At 41.0% G+C, this 17,780-nt stretch overlaps 1 protein-coding gene across 2 annotated transcripts in view; it reads right to left on the bottom strand.

Moving 5' to 3' along the window:
- Positions 1-17,780, bottom strand: part of ACAD8 (acyl-CoA dehydrogenase family member 8) — a 262,307-nt gene that overhangs the window by 168,861 nt on the left and 75,666 nt on the right. For both annotated transcript variants that reach the window (XM_085647236.1, XM_085647237.1), the window contains exon 2: positions 14,747-14,847. In XM_085647236.1, coding sequence (XP_085503362.1) covers positions 14,747-14,847 — 101 coding nt within the window. The remainder of the gene's footprint in view (positions 1-14,746; positions 14,848-17,780) is intronic.

Below are 17,780 nucleotides of genomic sequence, written 5' to 3'. Positions count from 1 at the left end.
AGTAACAAAACAGTGCATTTTTGTTTCTCCTGATTGCTAGCTCAGTCTGGAGGCAAGGTGCGACAATGTACTTGGCCTCTGCCACGTGTTGAATGATTCTTCTCTAGCAACGAAACAAACAGTGGTTAACTGAGGACTTATTTTAGGGAACAAATAACAATTTCGGTGGATGTAGGAGTTATTCGCAATAGTGACATATATGGAGAATAAACACGCATGGCCAAAGTTGATATACTCAATACACCCATTAGAATATAGCTACTGAAATCATTTTTTTATACATTGAAGGCAATGGAGTGCTCAAAGAGGGGTAAGTACACAATGCAGCAAAAAACGATATAGTGAGAAGTGTGCATACAGAGTAAAAAGAAAATACTCTGCTTAAATGAATTCAAGGGCAAAGGTGTGTATAGGAGTCCAATTGTGTTGTAGCTCATGGCATGTTGGCCTCTATGCGGATGTTGAGGTCAATATCAGGACAAATATAATTTGGAAGACGACTCAACCTGTAATTAAATGGGGCAGGTTGGTAGTGAACCAATACGTAAAGTATGGCCTGTACTCCGGACATTAAAATAGGAAAGAGCAGTTAAAGCAGTCCAGGCGATTCACACATTCGGAAATTTGTGGAAGCCAGTACTCAATAGGAACTGGAAGAAAATAAATCTAAAGGAGCCACAAAATAAGTAGGGCTAAAAAGGTAATCAAGGATAATAAACCTAGTAGTAGGATATCCATAGTACTCAATTGGAAAGGCCTTTTCAAACACTATTGGAGAAAAAAGTCTCAAGTGTGTATGTTCTAGCCCTGTCTGGCGACACTTCCTGAGAGCTGGAAAAAGCCTTGGCACCATAGAGGACCCTTTTGTAGAACCCATCCATCAGTTATTCGGAACAACTGCATTCGTGATTTAATAAAGACTGTGGATTTTTAATCCATTTAGGGATATTGTAGCTCAGGAATCTATTTTACGGAGGTTATGATGTTTATTCATTTTTAGGTCTCGCCTGACCCAGCGCATGCGCTGGTCTGGCGAGACTTATTGAGAGGGCGCCAAAAAGTGCTACCAGGCCAGCCTAGAGCTACAGTGCATGTGCGCGGGCGCGCGCGCGCTGTGCTTTACCGCGATTACTTTCACTTTCGCTGCCGTACGGCCTCTGTGCATAGCCAATATGTCTCGCTTTTGGGACCTTATAAGTATTTAGTTATGCAACTGTTGCATGGCTAAACACTTATAAGGTCCCAAAGGCGAGACCTATTGGCTATGCCAATGCTTGTTGTATTTATCTTTTAGTTTAGGTTTTTTTTTTTTTTACTTATTTTACTGATCTCACTGTACACGTCTTTATTGATGGCAAGGGTGTGCAACATTAAGCCCTGATGTTATCACATATGCAAATGTAATGCTGAATCCCAAGAATTAAAACAAGCATTGGCATAGCCAATAGGTCTCGCTTTTGGGACCTTATAAGTATTTAGTTATGCAGCACAATATCCTTGGTGCAACAACATCAACTGTTGCATGGCTAAACACTTACAAGGTCCCAAAGGCGAGACCTATTGGCTATGCCAATGCTTGTTTATATATAACTCAGATACCAACTCAAAGTGTACTATCAATGAAATACTTTTTCTTTTCATATAATAATGGAAATGGAAATGTGATACTTGTATAGCGCACTACTCACCCGCAAGGGTCTCAAGGCGCTTGTACGAATACCGCTGTGGAACCCATCCTGGCTTTCCCTGTGAGGCGTCCACTCCTGGGCACCCCCAAGGTGGAGGCCAGGCATCCTTAGCGTTGTGGGGGCCGTTGTGGAGATTAAGCAAGCTATTGCCCAGAGTTGCAGAGTGGGACTCCATGATTGGAATGGCACCGAGGCGAGAATTATCAGGTCCGTGGAATTTTTGAGCCCAAGACCCGCCGAGGCGGGGAATTGAACCCTGGTCCCGGGCTAGACCTCTGCATCAGGGTCTGCCGCTCTAATCATTGAGCCACACTTCTCATAATGTAAAAAATACAACTGGACATGTAAACAAATATATACACACGTGTACATTTACAATCCTTCCTACCCATTCTAAATCAATAAGGTTGCTAATTACAAAAAAAAGAATTCCAAAAGCAATCCGAAAAAAAAGATAGTCGAATACACACTAAAAGTGGTGAATCAACCCTCCACGTAATACAGAAAGTGTGTATTAAATTTTCTTGAATATCAATCGTAGTCTGTGGGGCTCCTCTGTGCTGTGGGGGGGGGGTCGATGCGTTTTGGCCCATTAATTCGGGCCTCATCAGGACAAAAGCAAAAGGAATACAATGCCGCTAGGTCGCTCCATCGGGAAAGTCCAAAGTTCCGTATGGGTACTATAAGTGGAATCTACTCTATAGTTTCTCCGTAATGTCACTATGACCGGTAAATCAATGAATGAGAAGTAAATCTTGAATATAGAGTGAGAGATCACTGGTCTGTAACTGGCAGGAACAGCTCATGAAAAACATCTATGCAGAAAAGAAATCCGAAAAAGATGGGGGAAAAATATCCATATACAGCCACTCTCCCAAGGCTGCTACAATAAAAGCAACTGTTGTAGCAGCATTGGGAGAGCGGCTGTTTATGGATATTGTTCCCTGATTTCTTTTCTGCATAGACTATACTGCTTTGACTATATGTCTGTGTTTGCACTTATTCGACCTTGACATTGTGATAATATGACATTTGTCCCAGACTGATGCTGCATCAGGTGTTTTATCTATGTAATTTTCTGCATGACTTGAAATTTTCAGTTCTTGAAACAATAAGGTCACACAACATCTGCATCAATGACATACATGACAATGATTCTGAATAAATTGGACAAGATGGCAACTCTCATTACCTGAGGTGGAGTTGTGGCTCGTCTAAATTGGAGTTGGACCTTAGGGGCTTTACGTCACAGTGAGATGCATGAACCAACAGAAGGCACCAGGTCCAGACTTTATATGGTGGCCCTGTATGTGTCCCGTCTATTTTCGTAAGTTCCGAAATCTTACAGCTGCTGGCCGCATCTGGATTTGGTGGTGAAAGATGCTTCCCTCCTGGGTTGGGTCATCTGGTGTATTATTTCTTCACAACATTTGCGACAGAGGGGTGAATTGGCTGCTTAAGTGAGGATCAGTTGGCGAATACAATCTTGATAATGTCAAAATGGAGAATGCAAGCATGTTTTTCTGGGAATCTCTTGGGATTTTCTGATCCCTCTACCCAGACTACGGAGATACTGCCAGGGCCAAGAGGAATGCTTCTCTGACACTGATGGCATGAAAGATTTCAAGCAATGTTGCAGAGTACCTGAAATTTCGAGGAGTGATGCGCTGGTCAAAGAGACTACCTGGAACCCACAAGATATATTTGTTGGCCTGGACAATACGGGTTCATTGGTGCCAGGGAAGGAACTAGGATCATGTGGGGGCACCTGTGATTGCCTTGGCTGATTTGACTGGCAAACATACGGCATACAGAACAGCAATATTCTTAGCTCTGGCATAATTCAAGTCCTCAGACCTTTTACCAAATCGTGAGGCACTGAGATCTTAACACGCAGGAGAGGTTATCAAAATCTACTAGGTTGATGTACCTTATTTCCTGCAAGAGTCTTAGACTGGATCAATGAGTGCCATTCACCATAGCTGGAAGCACTAAGTAGAACACTAGCATGGGTTCTTATCTTAAAGTGTGTGTGGTGAGATGCCTTAGAGTATATGAGGATATGACCATCAAGTTTAGACTGAGTGGATTAAAGCAACTACTGACTTCCATTATAAAGCCCCTTTCCAAGGTGCATCGCCCTCTTTGGCCAACAGAGTCAAGTTGGTGATGAAGGAGGCTGCCATTGATGAAGGAGGCTGCCATTGATAAAGGACTGGAAGCTACTGCATCCAAAACCTTTGAGTTGGGTTGTCCACTGAAGGACAAATTTAAGTCTGCAGACTGGTCTCCAGATTCCAAACTTACAAATTTCTACTTCAGGACTGTTGAGAATTTGGCATAGTTGGTGGTGTGTAAGCATTGAAGTAGAATTATCATTGCAGCTGGTACTGAAATGGAAAGTAAAATTTCCCAGCTGGTGTAAAGGAATTCTATTAAGAACACAGATGCTATGATTATCCCCTCCTACTGACGTGGTGCCGTTTCCCACCCAGTTTGGATGGAGATTGAATGTTTGAGAAGGGATTTACATGTTGCTGAATGAAATTATCTTAGTAAAAGCCAGTACCTTGATGATTACTTAACTTAGAGTTATTTTTGTAACATCACCAGTGTATTGTGTTCACCATGTTATACTGGAGTGTTCAGAACATTTGCACTTTGGTACAGTGTTGTGTGTTCTATTAACAAGTGCAGAACAGAAGTGATATTTTTTAGGCATGTATTTATCACTGGGATTTCAAAACTAAGACAGACAAGGCCTCAAACGAGAACACAGACTTTATATGAACTATCGGCCATTGTTGTTGGTTTAGGTCGTAAGTTAACTTTTTTTCTTTGCGGACCTAATTTTTGGTACTGGGGCTGATGGGAGTTGCTTTTGTGAAGCTGCTCTGGCTGCTGAGAAATAAGCAGTTAAAAGCATAATCCTCACCAGGACCTCAATGGAATTATATATATTTTTTAACTTTATTTTTCAGTTTTACATTAAGAAGAAAGGTACAAACAGAGATATCACAGGTACCAGTAGATGATTGCATTTACCTTGGTCGACCGAGTTACATCATTTTGAAAAACTTTCAAGTCTTACACAACATTTGTTCGTGGTAAGATTTTGTCTTTAGGACTGTTAGTGTGGCGCCCAAACTCTTTGCCGGGGGCATAGTGTGTTGTCTATGCAACATTGCTAGTTGGGGGGGGCGTGGCTACATCGCGGAACGTGATGGCCGCGATGTGAGGGAGCTCTGCCAAAGCCTCAACTTTCCCCGTAAATCCACCACAATTATCAGTTTCCTCCGTGCTAGGGGGGCATCGGAAATCTGCACCTGGCCATCAGTGATAAGATACGGGGTCTGGATCCCCCCTGGGGCGCGGCGAGGAGCACATCACCGTGGAGCCTGGTGAGCGAGTGAAGCCAGGGCCTGGCATGACGCATGAGACGGCGAGACGGCGCCCAGGCAGCCGCATCTCAAGTACGCACGGCCGTGACTGAAGGCCTGTGCTACCGGACTGGCTTGTAGACCGCAACGCTGATAAAGCCAGACTTGGCTGGCGCCTGGAGGATTAGGGCGTGGAGTTGCCGCCCGCAGCTGGGCTCCTCTACGTTCCGACCTGAGTTAAATACCCGGCGAGTGAGAGAGGCTTCCCCCGAGAACTCCAGGCCCCACTGTAAGTATCCCGGAGTGAACCTGTGTACTGGGTGTAAAGTGTGTAATCTATCCAATTACACACTGGATGATATGGAATGAAGATAGTACGCAAGTAGAATTATAATCCAAGTAGGTTTATTCCATATGTTTCTAAGGACATCACAGGAGCACATCTGAACTGGCCGAAGTCCAACCGCTGAAACGCAATTCAGCAACTCGGACTTCAAACCGAAACAGACACAACACGCGGGCCCTCTTTGAAGGTAAACATACCTTCAAAGAGCGCACGCCAAACAATACAACAAACGCCAAAATGATCATGAAACAAAGACGGTACAATACTTAATGGAATATAACATATGAACATACTCTACATCATCTCCCTTTTTTTATAAAAGAAGAACAAGCTGTAAAAAGAAGGAAAGGTTAAGACAAATAAAAATCCTTAAATCTTGCAGGAAATGAACAATTCCTAGAAGGTCTGGAAGATACTAAAGTTGATGGTGTAGGAGAAGAGGAATTCAATTGAAAACTGGAAACAGGGGTAGAGCATTGAGGTGAGCTGTCAGAAGTAGCTAGAGAAGGTTGAGTGGAAATGTTTGAGTTATCTGAAGGTGAGCCAATAGGAAAATGAGAGCATGAAGAGTTGTCAAAAGAGTGCTTTGACAACCTAATCTTGTTGGCTTGCTCAGGAGAAAGTTTGACTATAGCTCTTTTATTCCACCATCCTTTCCTATCCAAAAAAACTGAGCCTTTTGAAACTTTAATAATCTGTGTTGGTAGAGAAAATCTGGAAACACCTTTAATAACCCTATTAGGATTTTTAATCAAGACCCAATCACCAATCAAAAAAGTTTGCACAACAGGCTTAACAAGAGAATTAACATTTTTCCTTTGAATTTCCTGTTGCGCAAAAACATTTGTTTTGATGATTTCTTTATCATGACAAGCTAGGCAAGAATTATCATTTCCTGAAATACTTTTTATCCACGAGGGGCAGATGTTTCCATTAGGATTCCTTTTCTTAAGTAGTCTAAAGGGAGATATGCCAGTAGTGGAATGAGGAGTGACCGTGTATGACCAAATCTTCTTCCTTAGGAAAGTTTCAACATCCACATTTGAAGAAATTGCAGACTGAATGCCCTCCTTGATGAATCTATTCACTCTCTCAATGAGAGCATTCGAGGATGGAGAGTACAATGCAACCCTGTAATGTTTAATGTCATGCATCTTAAAAAACTCTTGCATTAAAGAAGAACAGAAATGTGAACCATTATCTGTAATAATTTCTTTTGGCGGACCTTCAGCTAGAAAAATTCTTGAAAGAAATTTGATGACAGGCATTTGAATTGGGAGTTTCACAAAAATCAAAGTCAACCCATTTTGAGTGATAATCAATGAGTGCAATGATATACTGTCTTTGCTGTGGCAAAATAATAAAAGTTCCAGCAAAATCAATAGCAATTTTTGACCAGGGCTCCTCAGGTAAAGGAACACAATGTAAAGGAAGATGAGATGTTTTCCAATGTTTATCCGACACTAAACATGTGTTACAATTGTTAATCCAATTGGTAATATCTTTATCTAGGCCTGGCCACCAAAAGTGCTCTTTAAGTTTTCTTGAGGTGGCACCAATGCCTAAATGACCTTCATGAGCTGCAAGAAAAAGTTTGTTTCTAAAAATAGTTGGAGGGATACATTGATCTCCACGAAAAATCACATCATTAATAATAGACAAATCATTTGACACTTGAACAAATGACTTTAAAGGTGCAGGAAGAGAACGCTCTTTTGGCCAACCTGAGATAATCATGTTCTTAACAGCAGAGAGTGTGGAATCATCAAAGTAAGCTTTGACCCACTCTGACTGAGAAATGTTAAAAGGAGAAAGAACTAAATCCTCAATTGAGGCAAGAACACACTCTATGTCATCAAATTTTGAGTCTAAAAAATTCTCTTTTAAAGGTAGTCTAGAAAGACAATCTGCCCTCAGATTATGTCCTCCAGAAATGTGTTGAATGGTGAAATTGAATTCATGTAACCTTGAAAGAATTCTGACCAACCTAGCTGAAGCTTTCCCAGTGCCGTTTCCACTGAGTAGATGTAAGAGCGGTTTATGATCACTAAGAAGGACGAAGTGAGAACCCCAAATATAAGTTTAAAATTGTTCAACTGCCCATGAGCAAGCTAAAGCTTCTCTTTCAATAGTACTGTAATTTTTTTTCAGCGTTATTAAGGGACCTTGATGCAAAACCGATGGTATGCTCCTTAGACCCTATCCATTGACAGAGGACTGCACCAAGGCCATGTTGACTTGCATCAACAGAGATTGTACACTTTAACCCAGGAGTGAAAGATGATAAAGCAGGTGCCTCAATTATGACTTTTTTAACTAGATTAAATGCATATTCAACTTCACCTGACCACGAAAATTTTACATTTTTTTTAAAGAAGTGTACGTAAAGGTAGAACAATTTGCGAGTAACCTTGGACAAACCTTGAGTAATATTCTGTCAAACCTAAAAAAGATTTCAAAGAATCTTTGTCAGTGGGAATTGGAACATTTGAAATGGCCTGAGTAAGTGAAAATGTAGGTTTGATCCAGTTTTCTGAAATTGAGTGCCCTAGATAATCTACTTGCGTTGCAAAAAATTTACATTTGTCTTTTCCTAAAGTTACACCAACATCCTTGAATCTTGATAAAACTGCATTCAAAGTGTTAATATGATCATCCTTATTTTTTGTAAAAATAAGAACGTCATCCTGATACGCTTGCACAGAAGGTACATCATCCATAAATTTCTGAAAAACACTGGCTGCAGAAGCCAAACCAAATGGAACCCTTAAATATTTATAAGCTCCAAACGGAGTGATAAGTGTAGTAAGGTCAGATGATGAAGGAGACCAAGGAATCTGGTGGTATGCACTTCTTAGATCAAGTAACGTGAAATATTTTGAACCTGAAATACTAGTGAGTAAATCTTGAATCTTGGGAAGGGGATGACAATCAATGACAATATTTTGATTTAATGAGCGAAGGTCAGCACACAAACAAATGCTGGAATCCTTCTTTTTAACAATAACTATTGGACTGACCCATTGTGAAGAATTATTTGTTTCAATTATGCCTTCAGACACCATTTTATCTAATAGCTTTTTCAGATCATCCTTAACATTTAATGGAATTGTTCTTAAATTTGTGCATGACTGGAATGGCACCTGGTTTGAGCTTGATTAAATGCTCGTAATTCTTGATTTTGCCAACTGATTCCTTGAAAACTTCTGGAAATTTTGAAGTAAGGCTATTAACTAAATCATGTAAGTTTTCAGAAATCAATGAAATAGAGACATCATTAACTTGTACTGGACAATCTGAACCTGGAACTAGCTTAAGGCCCATTTTTCCAAGATCTTGCCATCCTATAATACATTTTCCTTTGATCGCCACATAGATTTTTGTACAAATACATTTGCCCAAGCATGACACATCACCAATAAAGTAACCCAACATATCAATGTCTTTGCCACCATAAGCTTTTGGAACAATATCTAGAGGATATAGCTGTATGGAAGGAGATGGCCAATGGTAGTTATATAAAACATCAGAAATGATGGTTACTGGAGCACCAGAGTCTGCCATCATGTTGAAGGAGATGTTATTAATCATAACTTTACATGTAGGATCTTTTGCGCGATTATGTATAGATGAATCTCCATCAGTCTCAATTGACAGTATGATCTTTTTTGGTATAATGTTTGAAGACACCTCAACAGTGTTAATATCCAAGTTTTGCATGGACGATTCAACAGAAGCAATGTTAATGTTGGGATGCTCGGCTGAGGAGACAGCACTAACTTGAACAAAGCGTTTACTCCTACAGACTGTGTAAAAATGTCCTATCTTTTGGCAATTTGTGCATCTCTTTCCAAGAGCATGACAAATAGGACTGTTCCCAAGATGTGTTCTTGAACCACATCTATAGCATGACGAAATGACTCTTTTTTTTAAAAGGCTTCAAATATGGTTTCACAAATTTGTTTTTTGCAGTGATAGCATTAATCTGAGAGTCGTTCTTCAAATTTAACGAAGGAACTGTCTCTTCTGAAATACATTGCGATTAAATAATTGATCGCTCAATGCTTTTTGCCATATCTATGACTTCTGAAAGAGATGGATCACGGCAACTTAAAATCCTCTCTTGTATTTTTTTATGAAAATTTTTTACACAAATTGATCTCTTATGACTGTCTAGGTAAGCTCCAAAGTTGCATTCCGCCGCTAAATTTCTGAGAGCAGAAATGAATTCTTCAACTGTTTCATTTGGCTCTTGTTTTCTTTTCATGAAGTTATATCGTTCAAGCATAACATTTGGTTGCTCTAGACATTTTTTATTCAGTCTTTGAACTGCATCAGTGAAAATATTCCATCCATCTCCATTCCCGGGAGGAGGAATACCAGGCGGAAGATTATCAAATATTTCACGTCCCGCCTTGCCTAAGTGACTATACAAAACTGCCAACTTTCTTTTTGGATAATAATCATCAGCATCAATCGCAACCAAATAACTCTCAAAGCTACGAAACCATGTTTTCCAAATTTCCTTAGGTTTGCCGGGAACAGGAAGAAATTGCTCAAGGAACACAATTTGTTGATTGGTTGCCATTAACTTAAGTGAGAGTGATAAAATCAAGTAATAAAATAAAACTTACTTTATCAAACTAACTCGTATTACAATTAAAATAATGTTAATATATATGTGTTTTGAATAATATACATATATTGTGAAATACTGATTTTCTTCTGTTCCCCCTTTTTTTGTTTTTTTTAAATGTTTAAACAAAAAGTACCTTGGATTTTTTGTTAATCCTTTTTCTCTTCTCTTTTTTTTTTTTAATGTTCTTAGGGAGTTGTTTCCCCCTTAAATATACGTTATGCACGTTTAAATCTTTAATTTTGCATTCTTAGCGTGTATATCGCTGAAGGATGTACACTCAGCACATTCCCGTGTCTTGAATGAGCTTCCGATCGTAGCTTTCGTGATCGGAGAATCCGTTGTTATGGAAACAGGCTTGTTGATGAATTTTAAGATGGCCGCCAGTGACGCATGTACGTCAGCGCGGTGACATCACTTCCGCTTGCTCAATTGTTCTGGTTGCTATGAGATCTCGTGAGGAGCGCGAGAGACGTCAGACGAGTTTCAAGGTGGAAAGCCTCAAAATACTCAAAATTCTGTCTTTAGCTCCTCGAAGGTGACAGAAGAAAGCGGAAAGGAGTCAGTTGTCGTAAAATGAGAAGCCGATCACCAGAAGCGCTTATAAAACAGAGGTAGAAGGTGCAAAGGTGGTGAAGTCCTCTTTTTAAAAATAATTTGTCGCCAAAATGTAAAGTGTGTAATATATCCAATTACACACTGGATGATATGGAATGAAGATAGTACGCAAGTAGAATTATAATCCAAGTAGGTTTATTCCATATGTTTCATGAAGATGGCAGGTGGTGGGCCTGACAGTTGGGATCTGCGGGGGCCCGATTGTGAAACACTGGGACCCCGGCAGTGCTGAAGCCATACCGGAGACTTGCCGGGTGGTGTTCTCCAACCCCTGAGTAGCGCTTTGCGCCTGTGGCTCTGCTAACAACGTAGGGTAGCTGGGGGTGCAGACTGATCAAGACAACGAACAGCAGCCATGTCGGGCTCCGGGGGCTCCAAGGCGACCCAACAGACCTGATTGGACAAGCATACCATGCCAAAGACTGTGGTCCCAGAGTCACACGCGAAAGGCGATGGGGTGGCTGAGGCCGACTCTGAACACACTGAACTCAGCCTACAAGATGTGCTGGAAGCTATTTCAGGAGAGCACACTTCTCTGGAACAGAGAATGGATACGATTTCCACCGATGTCTCGCTAATCAGGGTGGACATGTCCAAGATCAGTGAAAAGGTAAAGCAAATGGAGATTGTCAAGTCCAGCCTCCAAGGTGACACCGCACAATTGCAGCAGGACGTCAAGGAGCTCCAGGAATTTCGGAAGTACGCAGAGGACAAGCTTGACGAAGGAACAATGTCCGCATAATTGGGGTGCCCGAAAAGGCGGAGGGGCCGGCAGCAGACCTCTTCGTAGAAGACCTCGTTCTCAACCACTTGCAGCCAAAGGGCCTCTCAAAGTTCTTTGTGGTGGAAAGGGCGCATAGGATGCCGGGAAGTCGGCCGAGACCGGGTGCTCCGCCACGCCCCATCCTGGCCAGATTACAGAGACATCATACTTCAGACTGCCAGAGTGGCCCCACCCCTTCGCTATCAAAATGCAGAGACTTCCCTTTTTCCTGACTTTACCCTACAAGTGCAGAAACAACTGAGGTCATTTTGCGAGGTGACCAGGGAACTACGCAACAGAGGGGTAAAATAAGCCATGCTTTTCCCCGCCAGGCTGAGAGTGGAGGCGGAGGGGAAGGCATGGTTTTTTTGAACGTTCGGAGAAGGCGGCGGACTGGCTGGAAGGCTGGAGAGGTGCAAAATAACATAATGCCAGATGATTGATGTCACGGACAAGGTTTAACTTTTGTTCACTTTGGGAGGTGGGGCCTCTTGCTGGGCTTTTTCAATTTAATTGTATGTATAACGCAAGTGGAAGGAATGTAGGGAGGTGATCTTCCCGTGTGGGTACTCCACTGTAGCACAGGTTATCCGTTAATGTCCTTTATCCAAGATGCCTCCCCCTCACAGGGAGGATAGGAATACTAGATTACCGGGGATCGAGGTTGCGGAACATTTACCCACACAGTTTACTTCTTTTAGTTAATGCATGGGCGACAGGTACTCTGCATAGTTAGTTTGCTGGGCAGTTCAAGGCCCGGAGTGCAGGGAAGCAGGGAGTGGGGATTTTGGATTCTTCAATGTTCAAGGGTGACGGCACTGACAATAGACAGGAACATGGAACCACTAGTTTACAGGTATGCAACAGTCCACACACTGGGATAAAGGCTTCAGGCTTCTAAGCTGGAACGTCAATGGTCTATGGGATAAAGTGAAGCGTTGTATTGTCTTACAACATATCAAAAGGCATTCCCCGGACATAGTCTTCCTTCAGGAGACACATCTTGTGGGTAACTCCTGCCAGGCCATGAACAGGTGGGGATACAAGCCATTGGCACACTCGGGGTTTACTTCTGGCTCCAGAGGGGTGGGAATCCTGCTCAAAGTCTTTCCCACTCTCAATACAACACACATGGACGGACGATTTGAGCAGGTATGCAGCTATATCTGGGCAGTGGGAGGGCAGAACGCTATCGCTGAAGACTTGTATATGTTCCACCAGGCCTACAGAGTCGAACCTGCAAAGACTTAGGAGCAATCATTCTGTCGATTCTGGACGGTCATTTTATAGCGGGGGGAGACTTCAACTCTGTGGTGTCAGGTACGACAGACCGCTATCCCCCACGTGACATTGGTCCTTCGCAAAGATGGCTCCCAGATTTCATGGAAGCGCTGGGCCTGTCGGATGTATGGCAGGCATTTCACCCCACCACCTGCCAATACACTTTCCACTCCGGTGCACACAACAGTCTTTCCCGTATCGATTACCTTCTGGTGTCGGCTCCCCAGCTTAGCTGTGTCAGAGGTACGATATTTAGCGAGGGGTATCTCGGACCATTCCCCCATCTGGGCGGAATTTGTCTTCAATGAAAAACGGGTGGGCAAGATTGCGCCAATTAACCCTTGGTATCTGTGAAATCCGGCGGTTGGAGAGGCTCTCCTCCGAGCCATAGACCAATACTATTCGGAAAATACAGGTTCGGTTACATCGGCCCAAACTCTCTGGGAGGCCTTTAGGATTGTGCTGCAGGGTCAGAATAAAAACATAATAATAAAAAAACATTGCTAGTTGGCCCAATAGAATTTTAACTTTCCTTCCTGTTCAATATGATTTTTTTAAAATAGTTTTATTGAATCGATAGGGAATTTTACATTCATCTCATACAAAAATAGATTTAAAATAATTGGTTTCTTTTTGGGAGAGGCCTATATATTAAAGGGGACTCTCCCCAATCTACATTACCAGCCTGAACACTGGCTTTGATTGTGGAACACTTACAGATGACTGAATCAGCTTGAGAACCAGATATGGTATAAATATTATGAATTGCTGTACTTCATTCATGAAATATTAAGCATGAGTTTGAGAACAGTTGGGAATGCATTGACAAGAGAATGTTATTTGACTGTTGCACAGCTGAGGTGGAAGAAAATAACTTACAAACAAATAAGCAAATTGTGACATCAGTTGTGAAATACTTAATAATTAAGAAAGACTTCCCTGCAGAGACATTCTGCCATTACTCGCACAGCACATGTATACAATAGTTTGCCTTTTTGCCTAGACTTCTTATGCAAAGAGTAAGCCATGTAATTTTATTTTGTTTGTATTATTATTGTATTTATTTGGCCTCACAAAAAGGGATAGGATACAGCCACTAAAATCATCCTGGTTAGATCATAGAGAATATTCATAAACAAAGCCCACAACATATGCATGCTCTGATGATTCCTTATGGAAAAGTAATTTGAAGGGCTGAAATAAATTCTCATGAAATGCATCTCTAAGGGAATTATTAACACTCTGAAAATATATACGGTTACATGGTCAGGATGTGACGATTTTGAAGTTCAGGTGGAGAAATTAATCAGAATATTTTTTAAGACCAATGGGCGAAGGTCTTGGTGGCGAACGGTAGGGCAAACAGGAGTACACCAGTAGATATGTCACTATTGTTTTCTGTATGGATCTGTGCAAGTGTGTGTTCAAGGTTCTGCAGAAATGCATGATGTACCAAAATGTTTATGCGTGGAATATCCGTCTGTTTTTTTATTGGTGGGGGGGGGGGGGGGTATTCATTCTATGCCTTATCAAGAGATAGTACAAAGATACTTTTGAAGCAAAATCGTCGTTTCCACATTTCAGAATTCCCATCAAGCACAGAATGCACGGAGATTTGAAGTATTTGCTAGGTCCTGAAATAGACGTTTTTGTCTTAAAATTGTTAAAAGTAGGAAGATGGTTACAATTATACCATACAATACAAGTAGAATGTGTTTAACACAAAAAGTCAAAGTACACAAGTGTACATTACTTTAAAATGTCAAAGAATAATCATATACAATATTTATTTTAAAAACGGAATGTATGGAAGAAACGGCACGCTATAACTGTTCCATACAAAGATCATTGTAGAAGTATTACTTTTGGATATATAATATCCACATTTGCCAAAAGTGTATTGAGTTATTGAGGAAAATGAATTGACATTTAGATGCTCTTCAAAGAACTGTAAATACATTTTAACTTAGTCCTCTGTTAATGATAATTGAACATTCTTTACATCTTCACAGGTAGGTCTCAGACCACATTTACCTTCTCATCCCACTCTGCCATGTGTGGTGCCATCTCCCTCACAGCAAAATCAAAGGCCACTTTTTGGAAGTCCTTTTGATCCTCACTAAGACCAATGGAGGCTGTAAAACAGAAGCATCTTTGAGTCGGATCAGCATGCAGTGGTAAGTCATTATTGCAAACGGGAGCTAAGAAATACATATTTGGAATCATGGCAAATATGACAGTCACATGAACAGATTCCTTTCTGAAGACTCCTTAATTGCAGAGGTTGTCCTAAATTAACCCAACTATTCTTCCCTTGATCCCAAGATTACAGCATCCTTATATAACACTGCTTTTGCCCCAATTTACAAATGAGTGAACACAGTAACTACAATTTGCCAATTAACCCATGGAAGGTTACAAAGTCAAGTGTACTGCTCCAATCAAAGATCACAGAGTAATCATACCAAAACATTTTCAGGAGAGTGAGGGATTATTAAACACCAGTGTAAGAAGGACATGATCATGTCAAGCGCCCACTCTACCAGGAAGCACATTATTTAGTCCACTTAGTTTGATAAAATTTGTTAATGGTTTCCAAGACCAACCACTGATCACAAATTGGCATGTTGGTGTCTTCATAAAATGCTCAACATATTTGATGAACACGGATTTCCCACTCCTTTGTCCCAAATCAGTGTCCCTGTTAAGCCTCATCAGAATGGATTCTAACTACATCCGACTCTGCATCATGCGGCCCTAATTCAGCCCCAATTCAAGCAACAATATCCGTCCCTGCATCCCTCTCCACAGTCTCTAAATATAAGTTAGGAACAATCAAAGCTGTACATGTTCATAAGAAATGACCGATTTCCTCTTTGCCTTTCTCCTACTATTTATTTCTTTGTATTATTTGGTAAAAAAAGGACATCTACAATAACATACATCACAAGTCAATTGCGGAGGTAAACAGAAAAAAACAATGAATGTGTAAAAGTCTATCTTGAAGAACCACAATTTGGAAAGTAAAGATAGCTGAACTTAAACGCAGAACTTGTTAACTTCAGTTAGAACAAAATAAAAAACAAAAAATAAAATTAAACAATGAGAAGGGGCACCTAGTGGATAATACAAGTTTGATGAAAAATAATTATATATCTCACATAATGTACAATAAAACAATGTTCTATCCTTTTTTTCTCTTCACTCTAATCTCGTCCTAACACCAATGTCAAAACAATCGACTTGTTGCAGCCATCTTTGAGAAAGCATTCAATGAATCATCCATATAATTTCGATTCTGGAAAAGATGAGCCACACATTTCAGTGCACCACTGAATAATTATAGACTGAGTAGATAGAGAGAGAACACCGTAACAGCCTACAGTATTAGGCTAGCAATGATAGAAACCCATTTAAATTTACTCACTAGGATGATTTTCTCTACTAACAAATATAACACTGTGATCTGCAAGTTGGATGTACCTCTTAGGGCTTCTTTTACCCAATAGTTGGGGCTTCAAATGCATGGTCTTTCATCTGGTTTGTGTCTAGCTGAATGGAAATCTAAAACACGGGGTGGCTTGGGGCAACAAAAGCCTTGCTCTGAGGGTCTGACTAAGTGGCAGTACACTTTCTGTATTGTAATTAATTCGACACTTTTGGGAGCCTGTAGTAAGCACACACTGTATTCAGTGTTTGCCAGAGTAGTATGAGGCACACTCATTCATTTTACAGTGAATCATGGAAACTTTTTATATATTTGTCTGACAGATGTGCATTTGAGACAAACGCAAGGATTTCAGAAAGTTGTAATATGACTAATTTTAGGCCTTCTCAAGCAATCTTATGTCTTGTGCTTAAGAAAGGCTCAACGCTCGCTACTAGCTAAGGTCAGAGTAAATTTTGAAGCTCTATATCTCGTATGTAATTGCCTTGAAAATTTGCTGCTGAGCTACCCTACAAAGAGGATCACGTCATTAACCACATATGTCCCTTCGCTCAGAAGATTTTTCCTCGCTACTTGTGCCTCCTTCAAGAGGAGTCAGGATAGGAGGATAGTTTGAACGTACGCTAGTAAACGCCATCTCACTTCATCTTCGGAGGGGACAATCTTTGTCCCCTCACTTTAGGAACCGCTGCGCAATAGTTTGGCACATCAGGGCCAGCGGTAGCTACCCCCCAAAACAATGCTGAATGATAAGACGTTTATAGAGATATCAATTCTCAAAGGGGATCATGCATTTCACTCTTTCTCCTGCACATATCCAAACCTGAGTGTTGTTTGGTATGCACCCTCTCATCTGTTCTTTTCATTGTTGAATTGCCCTTTCTATGCGGCTTGAGAGGGGCATGCTACAAACAGCATTCAAGTACTGCGTTACAGAATGGTGCCAAGAATCAGATGGGACAGCGCCATGACAGTTGTGGGCTTCTTCTTCAAAGTATTAAAAGTAGAGATACTCCTGGAGAAACTGGAAGAGGACCACCTCCAACTTAATGGGTTAATTCATGGTCCGGGGGGAGGGTGAACTATACGGGCCTGTTGAGCGTCATAATGAACTTTTGGCTAAAAGGTTATTCTGCAACCATCCTGCAGTAATATGGGTAATATATCTCTGGAGCGTTTGAGAAATGGGGGTAGCAGGACTGTTGCATTTTTTGATCGATTCTTGGTATAGCCAAGACTTTTACAGGCTGAGAGATCACTCCTCCTACCTCTGGATCTCAGGAGAAACTGCCTGACATGAAGAACCACTACATTATATCCAGTTGTAGGAAGCTGGCTCTCTATATAGTGCATTAAAGTACACTGTGTAGAGAGTCCAGTGGATCCGCAATTGGTTTACAGAGGCTAAAGTAGATAATTCTAATGCTCTCTTTTGTGGCAGTGTGGGCGAGCAGTTAGGCTTATTGGAGGGTAGTGCTAAGCATTTGTTGTACTCACAGAGGCAATAAATGAGACACACATTCAAAGAATAAATCCGGGAACAAATTAGAAAAATAACACGTTTATATATTCTGTAGAACCAAGAACGTTGTTCAAAAGTACGTACTGTATTTGTTATCA

Source organism: Triturus cristatus, chromosome 3_2 (assembly GCF_964204655.1).
Source record: "Triturus cristatus chromosome 3_2, aTriCri1.1, whole genome shotgun sequence".
NCBI lineage: Eukaryota > Metazoa > Chordata > Amphibia > Caudata > Salamandridae > Triturus > Triturus cristatus.
Note: the sequence above shows the minus strand (reverse complement) of the source record. Positions and strands in the feature narration are given on the sequence as shown.